The 15,947-nt window shown below is 43.7% G+C and overlaps 1 protein-coding gene across 1 annotated transcript in view; it reads left to right on the forward strand.

Moving 5' to 3' along the window:
- The window catches only part of DMTF1 (cyclin D binding myb like transcription factor 1), a 31,672-nt gene that overhangs the window by 14,557 nt on the left and 1,168 nt on the right, over nt 1–15,947 (forward strand). The window contains exons 7-16 of the mRNA XM_048500109.1: nt 178–335; nt 1,108–1,140; nt 2,740–2,849; nt 4,866–5,094; nt 6,176–6,327; nt 7,645–7,860; nt 8,988–9,073; nt 10,828–10,986; nt 12,336–12,725; nt 15,290–15,434. Coding sequence (XP_048356066.1) covers nt 178–335; nt 1,108–1,140; nt 2,740–2,849; nt 4,866–5,094; nt 6,176–6,327; nt 7,645–7,860; nt 8,988–9,073; nt 10,828–10,986; nt 12,336–12,725; nt 15,290–15,434 — 1,678 coding nt within the window. The remainder of the gene's footprint in view (nt 1–177; nt 336–1,107; nt 1,141–2,739; nt 2,850–4,865; nt 5,095–6,175; nt 6,328–7,644; nt 7,861–8,987; nt 9,074–10,827; nt 10,987–12,335; nt 12,726–15,289; nt 15,435–15,947) is intronic.

Raw genomic sequence — 15,947 nt, forward strand, 5'->3', positions numbered from 1 at the left:
ACGTTCTGGTACTGCCAAAGTAACATCTCCACACCCCAATATATACCAGGCTCAGTGATACATTTGGGAACGTAGAATTTTTGTGAGCTATTTTTTGCAGAACTTTGAAATAGTGAATTGATTGCTTGAAAAAAAGTTGGGAAACTTAAATTATCATCCAAATCTTAATGTAACTAGGCACGTGGAATAAAAGATGCCACAGAAATCATCTTTGAGATGTCAAAAGATGAAAGGAAAGATTTCTACAGGACCATTGCTTGGGGTCTGAATCGGCCTCTCTTTGCTGTTTATAGACGAGTCCTTCGTATGTACGATGATCGGAACCACGTTGGCAAGTATGAAAACCTTTTAACATTTGACCAAACAATTCAACTAAGGTTGCAAGCTTTCTGTTGCTTTGGACTAATTCTATTGTTTTGTGACCTGAAGAGTTAAAGTGGAAGACTATGTGTTTGCATGAAGTGTGGGAGAGGAAAACATAGCATCAAATTACCTGATGCAAATATTTGCCGTTGGTAACTTATGATAGTTAGTGATGTCTTGCTGAGGTATTCAGTAGTTAGTTGCAGGAGCACCCATGGGGAATCTCAGTGAATATCTGGATGTGAATCACCTTCCTGTTGATGAAGTGGGTAGATGTCAATGCAGCCCATGGTACTGGTTCTATTGAGAAATAAATAACCCCTCCCTAAAAGCACTTTCCTGGGAGTAAGCCTCACTTTAGAAGGATTCTCAAATGCTTAGAAATGCTCTCTACAACTTCTGGAATGTACTCAGAGAATGGGGCTCATTATCCAGGTATCACCATAGCAAATAAGACATTATGTTCTATACACTCATGTAAGAATATATGTCTATATTTCATGTTCGCATGTCCCATCTGCCTCTTTTTGGGTGACCAACATGCTAGAGGTAGATTCTAGCTAATTTGTCAGTACAGTGTATTGCACAGGGAGATTCCCTTGATTCTGAAAGTCCTTGTTGTCTTCATGTTATTGTGAATGTTAGCTAACTGAGTGCTGACTGAGCCCTAAAAATGGGAGATCTTAAAAATGAAATTAATTATATCCAATATGTTGCTTAATACGCTTATTGTATATTTCACAGGTATACGCCTGAAGAAATTGATAAACTGAAGGAGTGAGTTTTATCTTCCATTAAATTCTATAAGCAGCTTAGAAGAGCCTTCAGATGCCCTTCTAGAAGCTTGCTACAGCTTGCGGCTGGCAGCTGAGTCTGGGGCTTGATTCTCCTGTTCCTCTGTCTCCCTCCCTTCCTCCCTCATTACCACTGCTATTCAAGCTGCTCCTGTTGGCAGGCTGCTGTGTGCCCATTCCCTCCCTGGTTGGAGGGACAACAGCTGGGATGGGGAAAAGATGCTGGGCTTGAGAGCCAAGTGAGGACATTCCTCTCCTTGGGAACAATTTCAGAAGCCCTGGCATCCTTTGTCATGGGTGTTTATTATCCTTGGCTGTGACACCAAGCATTGTGAGAAGAGGTACTTCATGCTCACCATCATGGTAATACTTGGAAGTACTTGGAAAAAATTCTCCTTGTTCTGGCATGCTTCAGAAAGAAATGAATGTGAGCCTTCCAACTTTTGATTCTGAACCACAGCCCATGGGTGGAACTGCAAGGTCCACACCAAGGAAGTGCTCCAGGGCTTGAATTGTCCACACAGGCTTTTCTGTGTAACAAACTGTGTAAGACTTTGGTTTGGATCCAGCCTAAATCTGCAAGTTCCCCCAATTCCCTTTTTTGCTACCGACTCATTTATGTCATTCTTCAGGACCCCCTTTCCCCAAGAACAGTACTTTGTGTAGATTAATGACTGCATTGGGAAGGGGAGGCAGGAAAATTCAATTCTGTCGTTGGAAAATTTAGTCTGGGTCCAACCTGGAGTGGGGTTGAGATCAGAGCATTGCAATGAAATGTTTTGTTGCTTATTTCAGATATCTATAAGTACTGTCAGGAGCACAGAGTTCCAATGAGGGAATTAAAACTTCTGTTTACTGTTCTTGAATCTCACCCTTCCTCTAAGGAGCTGAGTGATTATGGTATCGCTTCCTTTTTAACCTCATAAAACCCCTGTGAAGCAGGCTAGGATGTGAGAAAGTGAGGATTTGAACCCAGATCTCCCCAGTCCTATTCTGACATACTAACTCCTATACCCTTATGATTTAAAAAAAGTAGTAATTTAAGCCAGTTTGAGATGCAGAGGTGGGACTTTTTGTTATAGCTGACTTTCAAGCATCCCTCTCTGCTGTGTGCAAATTGACCTTATAAAATCTATGATATTTTACAGAAAATTGTAATTACGGGGATATTTTACAGGGAATGGCAATTGTTCTTCCCCTTTTCATATGTTACATTGAACACATTCAAAGTGCATGTAGTTTGTAAGAAAGGGTCAAAACACTTTCTAAACGAAACCGGGGACTAGTGGCTAAATTTATGTGGGATTTCAATTATTCATTCAGCTGTAACGTGAGAATTATTCAACACACATTGAAAGTACCATGAAGTATACACTGTAACATGTGAACATAGCTTCTGTCTCTCTGAAAGACCTCCATCCAGTGAGCTAAATCTGTACAATTGGTATGAAATCTTCACTAAGAGCAGGATTTTGGGATGGGATCTGGACTTCCTTTATTCACATTAATCCACACAGAGACTTCTGTTGCCCCTGAGTGACAAGAAACTGACACCCAGTACTTACCCTCTTTTCCCCTTTAGGCTTAGGATTAAGCATGGCAACGACTGGGCAACAATAGGAGCTGCCCTTGGCAGAAGTGCTTCTTCTGTGAAGGACCGATGCAGACTGATGAAGGATACTTGCAACACAGGTACTCATGCTGAAATAGACAGGTAATATCTAGTTAAACCTGTAAACATTATAAACAGTTTCAGAGAAGTTGCTTGGGATTGTTTTTAAAACATATTTCCTTTACTAAAAATTAATTCTGGTGAAAGACTGTGTGATGGGAGTGAATGTTCATCATTAGGGTGAGCTAGGAAGGCAGAGTGAAGCCATGTGAATTGCAGGTATTCCTCCCAGCCGTATCTAGGATAGATTTTGCACACCAGCTATTTTAAATATGGATATTATCCAAATTAAGATATTCTTTACTTAACCTTGATAAGGCAAAGGTATTATTTCATCATCAATATATTGCACTTGTGGTTTTTGGGGAGATGTCCTTGGTCACTCCAAGATCCATCTTGAGCCAGTGTTGCCTTCGTAGTACGGTTTGTATCATAAATCCTCTCCCTTACAGCAGGGGATCTCCAGTCCTGTTGAGCCTGTGTGCACTGGGGAATTTTGACAACAGGTAATGTGTGTCACAACAAAATGGTTGCTATTGGGGAAAGGGTGAGGTCAATCCTAACATGGCTGTCAAGGGGGCTGAGGCCAGCCCCATTGAATGGTTTGGAGTGAAGGAGCCAAGATTTATGATGTGCTTGCTTCTCCTACGTCAAGGGCACTAATTGCCAGACAGGGTTAAAAATAACCCCAGCCCCTTTTCAGTGTTATTAGAGGGGCTCCAGTGACCAGCGAATGGGAAGAGTACCTTCTGAAATGCTGAAAACGCTGTAGTTGTGGGAGAACGCCCACAAGATCCATAGTAGGTCTGCTGTTGTTTAGGTCCACTGGCTACAATTCTTCGGGGATATACCTAGTAACACAATCTGCATTGATTTGAAATTTAATTTTCAAGTTAGACCAAAAAAGAAGGAAGATTTAGGCAATATACATTTCACAATAAATATGTTATTAGATGTGAAATTATATTTATCAGAAATATAATTTAAAATGTACATTTAGATAGTACGCTCCATAAAAATTATAAGAATGTGAATGAATTATAAGTATATGAACATTAATATCTGTGTTTGATTTCTGTGTTTGGTTTGGTTTGTATATTAAAATTTTAAATAATTTGAACTAAAAAATTTGGGAGGTTCTGTGGACTGGTAGGAGGTTCAGAGCTAAGCATCCATTTTTAATGGAGGCAGCTGTTTCCAAATGGATCATTTTGCAGACTCAAAGGTGATGTCATTTAGGCTCTTCCAAAAACAACCCCTCTTGCTCTGGTGAGATGAAAAAAAGTTAAGCCTCTTTGCTTTGGGAGAGAAGCAAGTGGGCACCGGGAAACACATTGGTGAATGCTGTAGCATTTAGCGAGTGGTATGCTGGGAATCACTCAGATATGAACTGGGCTTATAACTTGTGGGTGTTCTGCATTGGATGGGGAGCCCTGATAACATACCTGCTTCCCATGACCACCCCTCCCGCCCCCGACCCTCTGCCTGGGAAATTTCCACAAGACCCAAACTACTTACAGGATGTAGGACACCCTGCAGCTCTGGGGTTTGTTGACTTTTTTTGGTATTAATCAGAGCAGGAGTAGCTGCAACCCTACTGTAAAGGTAATCTGTGAACTGGATCCATCAGAGTACAATGGGTTGTAAACAGATTATATATATATTAGCCTATGTATATTAGTATCAGCTGTCGGCCATTTTATCTCTCCATCTTACAATTTTAAAAGATGTTTATGGATACTGCTGAATTAACAACTCTAGAAAATTAGCTGCATTTTCAGTTGTGGCCATAACACATGGGAGCTTTAATACTTGCTAGAAATGGTATGTTCTTGTTTCAGCTTTTAGAAACACAGTTTTGTTTTATTCCAGACAAGATTGGAACATTTTAAACAGGTGTAGGTGAGTTGCTGAAGCAAAGAAAAAAACTAATGGAGAGACAAGCAGAATATGCACACATGTTTGGCCGAAATCTTGGCAGCTGCCACTTATCTCCTCTTGGGCTTATGTTGTTCCCTACCCTTCTTTGATTTCAGGAAAGTGGACAGAAGAAGAAGAAAAGAGGCTGGCTGAAGTGGTCCACGAATTAACAAGCACGGAACCCGGGGACATTGTCACGCAAGGCGTGTCTTGGGCTGCTGTGGCAGAACGGGTCAGGACCAGGTCTGAAAAGCAGTGCCGATCCAAGTGGCTGAACTACCTGAACTGGAAGCAGAGTGGAGGCACAGAGTGGACCAAGGAAGATGAAATCAACCTCATCCTGAGGTTTGTTTGGCCTGCATGTCTTGAAAGGATTGGTGTGGGGAGGGGGAGTTTCAGGGGCAAAATTTCCTCAGTTTTATTTATATTTTGAAGATTTCTTAGAAAGCATAACCAACAGTGAGCAGAGGCCTAGCTCCAAGGGGTGGGGTGGGCGATGCACTGGGCGTGCGCCCCTATGGGGGTGTGGCGAGGGCAGGACGGGGCGGAGGACGCACCAGTGCACCAGGCACTTTTCCCTCTTGCTACACCTCTTGACAGTGAGTGCTATGTTGTTATTCCAAAATATTTCATATTAATGCTCTTCTTCTGTCTCAGTTATTATGTGTGTTATCGGTAAGAAGAGGTTCTTTTAATTGTGCCTGGGACATTAGCCAGTTATGAATTTTTTAAATAGTTGATCAGGTATACTCAGTAATTTGTACCAGTTGGCAGACTAGTCACTGCATTTTGAACCAGTTGAGCCTTCTGAACAGTACTCATGGGTAGGCCCCATGTGAAGTGCTTAGCAGTAGTCTAAGTAGGATGTAATCAGACAGGATATCAATGGTTAAATTATGCCTCTCAAGAAAGAGCCACAGCTTGCTAAACCAGCTGAAACAAGTTCAAGCATCATGTCTCACCAGAAGATCTGCTCTTCTGTCTTTAGTCCTAGATCAAACAGTACACCCAAGCTGCCAAGTTGCTTTTTAATATGGATTGCAACTCCATCTGGAGCAGGCACAGTTCTTATTGCTTGTCTTGCTTTTTATTAATTAACAGCATTTCACTTTTCCCTGGAGTGAATTTTAGCCTATTGCCATCTGCTGACACTCTTTGCTGCCACACTAGAATGTCACGACCCTTCATGTCAGGGTGGCTCAGTCTTTAGGCCTGTTCAGGCCTTGACTCCCCTCCTCAGCCTGTTAAAAAGCTGAGTGCTGACTCTGTGACTCAGCTAGTAGTCTCTCTTGAGCTCACCTGTTTTTTCTGAGAACCAGCTTCCTGATTGTTATTTACCAGTCTTACCAAACTCAATGGAAACAATAGTCTTTCAGCATCAGAAGTGAGCTTCTCTCATATCTTTTTCCCTGTGTCATCCTGTCAGAATAGCAGAGCTAGAAGTGTCTGATGAAAATGATATCAACTGGGATCTGTTGGCCGAAGGCTGGAGCAGCGTCCGCTCACCCCAGTGGCTCCGCAGTAAATGGTGGACGATAAAGAGACAGATTGCCAACCACAAAGACGTTTCATTTCCTGGTAAAGTGTTGACTGTTGCATGCACCGTTTCCTTGCCTGTTTGGAAATTCTCCCTTTAAATATTCAAATCTTGAATTATCTTGAAAACCCAAAGGGGAGGAAAGAACATATGGATTTATGAGTTTATATATGCGGTGGCATTATTTCTGGTGAACTTTAAATATTTCCAGTGTGTTGTTAGTTTAAAATCTCTGAGTGTTGGCTGTTCATCATCAGCCTCTTTGCACAGCAGGCCAGAACCAGACCTCCACCATCTTAGGAAAGGAGCTGTGTTCTGGAGGAGGGCACTGGTTTTCCAACATCATCAGGCAAAATTCCTCCATCTATCTGAAAGCAGTGACAGTTAATGAACAGTATGATACTTATTTGTTTCTCGCATTCACCTTACTGAACACTAAACCAAAGATCATATTTAGAAATTAAACAAAGTATCTGACATTTTCTAAGCAGAAACTGCTGAAAAAACTTATGGGCTGGATGTTTGCAAAGATGTTGTCTGGGGATGGGCAGAAACATTCCAGGTTCTCCACTGAAACTAAAGCCATTCGTTCCAAATGTGCTTTTGATGAAGATGCAACCTGGGGGGACAGTCTGTGGTCAGGAGAGGGAATAGAAAAATGCTTCTTTAGCATTTATATAATACAGTGATGGCGAACCTATGACACGGGTGCCAGAGGTGGCACTCAGAGCCCACTCTGCGGGCACACGCAAACAGAGTGCCCCCCCCCCCCCACACACACACACACATCTAGGCTGGCCTGGGTCACTGGGCTCAATTATGAGCATTAAACCTAAGACCTAGGGAAGTAGTGTAGGTAACCCTGTTAAGCGCCATTAAACTAAAGCACGATCCTTTACCTGGGAGTAAGCTCGGTTGCTGGCAATGGAGCTTGCTTCTGAGTAAACCCTCCTAGGGTCATGATTCACCCATTGGAGGAGTTGCACGGTCGCTTCAAAGCAAAGCCACCGACTACCACCAAGCTTACTCCTGAGTAATGCACGCCTCGCAGCCAACCGGCTTTTCTAAACTAAAACCTCAGTATTCAGGTTAAATTACCGTGTTGGCACTTTGCGATAAATAAGTGGGTTTTGGGTTGCAATTTGGGCACTCGGTCTCAAAAAGGTTCGCCATCACTGATATAGTACTTTAGAGTGTTCAGGACACTTCACATAAAGGAACATCGGAACAATAATTCTGTTGCCACAATGGTCCCCATATTTCAGTGCGTGCAAAGGAAGGGAAGCAGCTACTTTTGTCTGTTTTCATTGCTTTGTTTCAGCAACCTGTTTGATTAATCCCCCCTCTCCCCCTTTCAGTTCTTATAAAAGGTCTGAAGCAACTTCATGAGAGCCAGAAAACAACTCTGGGGCACCAGCTTTCCGAGAATAAGTCTTTACCTGGGCTGGCCAACTCTCATTCTGGTTCTGGGGTTCAGCATGTCCAGATTCGAGTGGCTCGCCTGGATGAGAATTCCAGTGGCTCGCCAAGCCCCATGGCAGCGTTGCAGATCCCAGTCCAGATTACTCATGTCTGTAAGTAGCTGAAACTCACTGCTTTGCATTCCCATGTTCGTTACTCAAAGGGGGGGGGGGGGAATGGCATGTGTCTGTGTCTGCACCCTTCTCATTTCTCATATACTTCTCAACTGGAAGCATTGCATGGGATGCACACATGGCCGGCAGCAGGTCTAGCAGTTGGGAATTCTACATAATAGTGGCAACCACAAATGTATTCACATGAAGCCTGAGAATTAGAACAGACTTGGGGATAAAAAGGAGTTAAATCGCTGTCATGCAGACATTATTAATAATGGAGAGGTGGCTGATGTCTTTGGACTCCTTCACTCCTGATAATGCAGGCATTTTGTTACCCATATGGTTAAAGCAGGTCACATAGAACATCAGTATGAACCCCAGGCTCACCACTACCCTCCCAGACAGTTATGTACTACATTGGTGATTCTCTAGTAGAGCGGATGGTGCTGGCATGATGTGTAAGGGCATCATCTCTGATGGGGAGTCATTACTACATTATTTTATTAAGAGCAGCATGGGAACAAGACACAGAATAGCAACGAACACTTTTGTCTGCCAACAACACAGGAAAGGACACCACAGCTCTCCTGTAATCAAAGACCTAGCCTTAAAAACAAATTATTTTTAATACCCAATAGCAGTGTCATTCTGTTATCCTATCAGTTTCTTGGGCAGTAGTACTTTTAACTGTGGATAAAGGTCACTGATCATGGTGGTTACTATTCCAGCTGATTATCAAGTATTGGAGGGGTATAGGCATATCCACTACCATTTCTCAACTTAAGAGCATCACCTCTGCAATTGTCGCTCAACAATTGTAAGGATAAAGTGGAGGAGAATGATATTGTAAGTTGCTATTGGGGAGAAAGTGGGGTGTAAATAACACAAATGCTTTAAAAAATGTTGGCTTTTTAAAATTGCACTATCACGTGCCCTGCCTCAGTATCAACTCTCCAAGTAATCATTCTTTCCTTACGTATAAGTGATTAACTTCCCCTACTACTTGCTTGATCACCTGAAGGGTAACGCCAGCCTATAACACACATCCCACAAGGCCACTTTGTTCTCGTGTCTGTTAAATACTGCCCATATTTATTTGTGTGTTTCCCCTCTTAATCCTTCAGCCTCTGCTGATTCCCCAGCTGCTTCTGTGGACTCGGACACTATAACACTGAATAGTGGAACGCTACAGACCTTTGAGATTCTACCTGTAAGTATTGCACAGACTGTCCAGTGAGGCCATGCTCAACTGATTTGTCCTTCTGCAGATCAAGAAGTTAGGATTGTTTTAGTGTTATCTAAGGAGAAATGTGCACCTATAGGGTATAACAATACACTGTAAAAGGTTATTAAAAAGTAGGACAATTAGCTACTAGATAGAACATTGAAAACTGTTTTAAAAAGTAAACACTTTATAGTTTTATGATTTTACATCATTATACTTTGGGGGATACCTGATATGCAGAATTATTTCAGTCTAAATCCATTCAACTCAATATGTTTAAACTGGAATAATTCCATGCAGGATTCCAGTTAATCCAAAGCCCTGCGACTCTCTAAAAGAAAAAAACAAACCTAAAATGTATTGTAGCATGATCTGACCTAGGCAGACTTTGTTAGATGCAGGACATCTACAGAAACTTGTGGAGTAATTTGTCTTTAAGGTGCCCAGAAGTCTTGATGGCTAGGTTAACACAGTTGCTCTTCTGGAGCTAGTTTATTTTGTTTATGACTTTATAGCTCACCAGGTGGCTCCACAGGTTTAGAGTTTAGAACTGAATGCTTGGCCTCCCACAGAATACCAAGATTTATAATTAAAGACAAGATTAAAAATCCAAGCTATGAACAACCTTTAACCCCTCCCAATAAAGTAGCATAACAGTAACCGGTAAAATACCACCAGCTGTCACACCATAGTGTCTACAGGAATAGAGGAGTCTTGAGAGGTTTTTGGAAAGTTGAGGACAAGGATGGCTTGATAGCCTTTTTTAGGAAGAACATTTCAGAGAGACAATACCCCTACTAAAAAGATGATGTTCCCTAAAGTATTTTGGACTTAGATTGCATCAGTTCACCTGCCTCCTATGTATTTCTCCCTGCCTTATCTATGTAAAAGTAAGCATATAGAGTAAAATGGTCTTTTTTGTCTTTTAACAAAGCAAAAAAGAAACAAAGCCTCTCTCATTTAATTCATCAGCAGTTCTGGGTGAGGCCTGTTGTCCAATTAGCAGCAGCAAGGGATGCTCAGAATCTGGCATTCTATTGTTGCTGAGCTTTTTCCTTTATCTCAGGAACCACTAGTTTCTACTGAACTCAGTCGACCTTGGGAACCAGTGTAAGCCCTGGAGAGAACATCCTGGGCAAGAAGAAGCTACATCTTGTCCCTGTACAGGCATGTTCTGGTGCCTGCAGTCCTTGTTAGGACTTTTGTGCTTGGGACTGCTCCCATAAGTTAGTTTCATCAGTGTTCTGAACCTTCTCTGCCCCATTCTCAATGTATGAGCATCAGACTCTATTATAAGCATGTGTGTATCTGGTTATTATTTTACTGAGAAGCTGAATGGTAGTGATCTCGAGTATTGACATTATAACAGTAGATAGTGAGCTGTGCTTGGCAGCCAAACCCTTTGTAATGGGAAAGTTGCCTGTTATTTTCTCCCAGAATGCTCACCCAGTCAATGTGTTCTGCTCCCTCTGTCCCTGCCTTCAGAGGTGAGGTGCGTGGCAACCAGAGACAGGGATTTGTCAGTAGTGGCACCTCCCTTGTGCAATGCTTTCTGCCTTGAGGCTCACCTGGCACCTATATTGTTTTCTTCTTGGCACTGGGCTTTACCTAGGTTTTTAAAATTATCATGTTGGCACTGGGCTTAAGAAAGGAGATTCTGTTTAAGCCTGGCTTCTTTCTGCCCCAAGCCCATGGGTGATTGAGCCATTTCTCCTGACTTCCTTCTGGCCTTTTTTAAGTCTTTCCACCTTCAGCCTACGGGAACACCAGGCACCTACCTGCTGCAAACAAGTTCCAGCCAGGGGCTGCCTTTGACGCTGACCACCAGCCCAACCGTGACTTTAACAGCTGGAGCTGCGCCGGCCTCTCCTGACCAGATCATAGTGCACTCCTTATCCGTAAGTATTTTGAAGGGGAAAGAGGTGCAGAGAGTAGGGGCAAGGGCAAACTAGCATGTTCAAAACCGATTGACTGTTAGTAGCGTTGTAGCGTGCATACAAATGGGCCTTCAGATAGCATGGCATGCTTCCTAGGGGGCTACAGCTATTCCTGCCCTCACAGCCACTACCACTCCTTTAGTTCTCCCTGGCAAATACTGAGGCCCAGCCCAAGCTGCCATTTCCCACATGTTCCATAGGTGCCCAGTTCCTCCTAACTCTTCCCATCCTTTCCTACTTCTGTGGTTTCTCCCCTGAGGCAGCCATGTGTACCTGTCCTCAAAGTTAAGAGCCCCTCTGCCACATGCAAACCAGCATGCTCTCACCTCCCACATTCTGTGCTAAGGCTGGGCTTCATGCCCCAAAGAATTATTTCTCCTGCTCCCAGAACAACATGGCACTTGCAGGCAGTGCCCTCAGGCTTGCAGATATTAGATCCCTGGGGTCAAACATGCACATGCACATAGGAAAATGCACAGGAAAACTAAGTGCTCACTGTTCTTCCCAGGTAGCAGTAGCTGTAGCAGTATTACAAGGTTACTGCCTAATTCTGTAAATTAATTCCAAATTCTTTTCACAGTGCAAACCACAGCCATACAGATAATACAGAAGCAAAAATAAAACGCTGATAATGGATGCTTGTTACAGAGACAGGACAGGAACTCAGACTTTCCAACTCCATGTTTGTAACTTCCAGTGAGAAGGACCCAATAGGTTTAAACTGGGGTGCAAGGGGCTGATAGCTTTCCTTCCTCTTCACAACTGCCAGGATAAAATGCATTGCTTGTCCCCTTTAATTGCTGGTATAGTAAGTCTTCCACCATGTGGAGCTATCTAGCTCCTTCAATCCCATGGTATTCCTTGCTTCATCTCTCCGTAAAGCAGAACTTGGGAACACGTAAACACAGATGCCACAGTAAGAAAACTCACAGGAGAGCTTGCAGTGAAGCAGAAGAGAGTGAGCATCAGCATGAAATAACCCAAAAGGTGGCTTGCCAGTCCACTCATTCTCCTTCCACTACTGCTGCCCTGCTGTGAGGAAGGCTTTGCTATAGAAAGGGCCAAGAAAAAATGAGAAGTCCGGTTTAGTTTTCTTCCTCCTCTCAACACCTTCTCTGTCTTTTCCTTCAGCTGGACAGAGAGTTGGAAGGAGCTGCTGCCTCCTCCCAAGTCAGACCATGTACTGTTGCTGCAGGCATACCAGCAATTGAAAAATAAAGCTCAAAGCTTGCACAGTGCTGTGAGCGCCCCTGCCAATGTATTTTCTGTATGCAACCCAACTAGTACTATTTTCTCTCTCGTCCTCGCAGCCGGAACACTTGCTGAATACAAATGACAATGTCACTGTGCAGTGCCATGCACCGAGTGTCATAATTCGCACTGTGGCGGCAGAAGAAATCTCGCCCTCTGAAAGCCAGGCGGAACTTACTGTTGATTCAGAAATTCAGCCAGTCAGCCTGGTGGATCCTTCTGCCTCCCTGGAAGCAGATTCTTTTCCCGATGAGCTCCCCCAGCCCAAGCTGGCCAACGAAGTACAGTCTGCATACAGTGAAGACGACGCCTCCAAATTTGTGGGCAGAAATAGTGCCGAACTCATAGACAGGGTCACAGTGAGAGCTGGAGAAGAGGTTTTGGATGCAGATCTGAAATGCGAAGAGGATGCATGCCAGTCCCATTTTGCTGGCGCTTACGTCTCAGAGGTAGGGGAAAGCATCGCCATTCCGGATGGGATAAAAAGGCTCAGTATGCTGTTGTGTATATGTTAAATTAGCAGCTGTTAATCCTACTGCTTCAAGAAGCTGACCCATTTTGTGCCACACATTTTTAGGTGCAAACTTCAGATATCCCAACTGTGAATGACCCACGTGTGGCTCATTGAGCAGAGGGGCATGGGGAGCTGTAACTGACTGCAGCTATGTTATGCAGCTGGTGGCAGAACTGGGATTGCATTCGTGAAATGAGTGAACTTGTCCCATTAAAATGTTTAAAGCAGGTTGACAATACAGATGTGTGAAAAGCTTCAGACGTCTTTGTGCAAATGCTAACTGTGCTGTTTCTCATCTGAGAGGGGAGGGGTATTCACTTGCCTGAATCTTTGATTTCCCTGCCATTGCTTCAAGTAAAGATCAGGGAGGAGCCACTTGCTCTGCAAAGGCTGCCTTAGGATAGGTTCAAAAGGTTGGAGCAGTGTCCTACCATCAGTGGGGCAATGGGTATCCCGTGTCCCTGGGCACACACCATTTTGTCATGTGGGGGCATCCGGCAACTCCCCCTGTACCTGGGCACCACTTGCCGGCAGAGCCACTCACCACATCTGCAGTCTGGCTCCGATCCCCAGGGCAGGCACGGCCTCCAATACAGGTGGGGGGGGGGCAGCCTAGCTGCTGCTGCACTCCCCCCACCTCCATCAGCGACCGTCAACAGGTGTGGTCTCTGATAGAGGGGGGCAGTAGCTCATGGCTTCCAATTGGGGAGTGCGGCTCAGCAGCAGCAGGCACTGGGTCAGGAGCACCCGGCAGGCTCCTGGCCCAGGCTGGCTGCTGCCACCCCCACCACCCCCTTGCAGAGGCTGCGAGTAGGCGCAGCCTCCAATAGAGGTGTGGGAGGCGGTGGCAGCCAACACCGGGCCAGGAGTCTGCCCCGGGCAAGGCCTTGTTTTTGTACCTCCCCACCTCTATCGGAGGGGAGGAGGGCAAAAACAAGGCCTTGTCTCCAGGTTCCATTTTATGCCCATATGTCTCTGGCTTGGAGTGTTTGGTACTGAGCCCAAAAAGGATGTCTTTGGTCTTGAGCGGTGCCTGAATGGAAAGTCAGAATGGGTAAACATACTTTTCTGAAAAGACAGCAAGTCTTCTATGCAAGCCCTAGGATTTGCAGTCAAAAGGTTTTAGGCAAGAGTACCAAAACATATCCTAGAGTGCTGTTGCTGGTAAGATGTGTGAGAGAGAACAGTTATAAGGTACAAAATCATCTCCTATGTGTGTGGCTACCAATTCCTGGTTATCTTCAGACTGGGGATTGCCAGTATCTGTGAGCAACATCTGTTGAGTGGATACAGACTCAGTTCAGGGTTTGAATCTGGAGCCACTGACAATGATGTATTGGGTGGGGGTGGAGTGGAGGGTTGCTGAAGAGCCTTCATCTGTAGTAGGACTCAAAAAAAGAGAGAGCATCCATCTGTCCAAAGTCATCCTTCGTGAACCTGGGCCAGCCATTATCTCTGAGCCCAGAAGGCCTCAGAGTTGTTTCAATGATACTAGACCCATCTCTGCTACTCTGTGTTTCTTAGGGAAAGGGAAAGGATACAAATTAATCTGGAGATCAGAGTGGGAATTAGCTGCTAGCAGAGAAACCCCATTGAGAACTGGCTGAAGTTACTTGAGACTTCAAAAACAGATCACTATACCCTGATGGCACTGATTCAAAAACTACTTAAAGTTCAAAGGGCTATTTAATAAAGTGTTAAAGTGAACTAACAGTATATACAGTGTGTGTGTGTGTATGTATATATACATTGATATGGGAGAGGTCTATATCCAGTAAGGTCTTAAGGGACTTCTCCCACTGAGTTGGCAGTCATTCAAGTCTCCCATCCAATTATGGGACCTTACTGGATATAAACTTCTCCCATATCAGCATGTGTATATATATTGTGTGTACATATACACATACACATGAATAAATATATATATATATGAATAGAAAAAGGACGCATCATCTAGTAGTCGTCAGGTGTTATTGTGCTATGTGAGTCTGGGGTATTCTTGTGTGTTATATTATCTTTCATATGTGTGTTATACTGTTAGTTTACACACAGTGCACACTTCTCTTTAACACTTCATTAAATAGCACTTGGCATTTTACTCTAAGTAATTTTTGAATCAGTGCCATCAGGATATAGTGACTTGAAGTTGTGGTTACACTTTCCCTGCCTGTTGGATATTTTGAAGTTACTTGAGACCTGGGCTTCTTCTCCGTGAGGCAGGATAGAAAATCCATGAATATGGGCAGGAGATCTCATGCTTGTTTCCTGCATGCTGCTATAAGCCCTCCTGCTTCCAAAGAAGCCATTTAGCATTCAGGGATATTCACAACTACTCAGAGAGACCTACAACAGTAGAGAAATTCCCATTTTCTGTCTATCCACAGTGGTTCATCTAGAGCAAGCAGTTTGAACATAACTTGTTTGTTTACTACTCTGGACTTTTTAAAAAAAGCAGACTTCTGTTCAAAATACTTGTGGAAAAAGCTATTTGTCATACAGGGCTTGGGGTCTCCCACCACAGAAGAACCAATTGGGCAATCCAGCATGGATGAAACTGTCCTGATAGTCCCTTCTCCCCGTGGTTTTATCCAGACATCAGATGATATCGACAGTGAATCAGTCTTGCCTCTGACAACACTAACAGGTACGGAGGGCCAGCCAGATTGGAGCATGACCGTCTCCTTGAGATTTGAGAGAACTGTTGCCTGTTTGTGAAGACAATCTTAACTGTGATGGATCAATGGTCTGATGCACAGTACTGCATAAGGCAGCTTCTTGCCTGTGTGTTCATTTGCAAAATACTTATTTGGCCTGCAGTATTGACCATCTGATCAGGTGACCCATATAAAACCTGTCAGATGTGGTGTTTTTTCCAAAGTAGGGCTTGCTAGTTTAGATTTGGATTCATCTGGCAAACAAGATGAGCTAGTACCATCATTGCACAAGGCAGCTCAGAGAATCCACTTAGTTTTCTCCCCATATTTAGTAGCCTAGAGAAACAGCCAACCATGTTAAATCACCCCAGTGAATTCAGGCGGAGATGGTTATGATGATTATCAGATGATTTCCTAAGTCAGAACAGTTACTTTTACCGTCTGCTACATCAGCATGTGGAATAAAGATCGAATGGTTTTCTAACACGGTTTGTTAATTTCAG

The sequence above is a fragment of the Sphaerodactylus townsendi genome, linkage group LG06 (assembly GCF_021028975.2).
Source record: "Sphaerodactylus townsendi isolate TG3544 linkage group LG06, MPM_Stown_v2.3, whole genome shotgun sequence".
Lineage (NCBI taxonomy): Eukaryota > Metazoa > Chordata > Lepidosauria > Squamata > Sphaerodactylidae > Sphaerodactylus > Sphaerodactylus townsendi.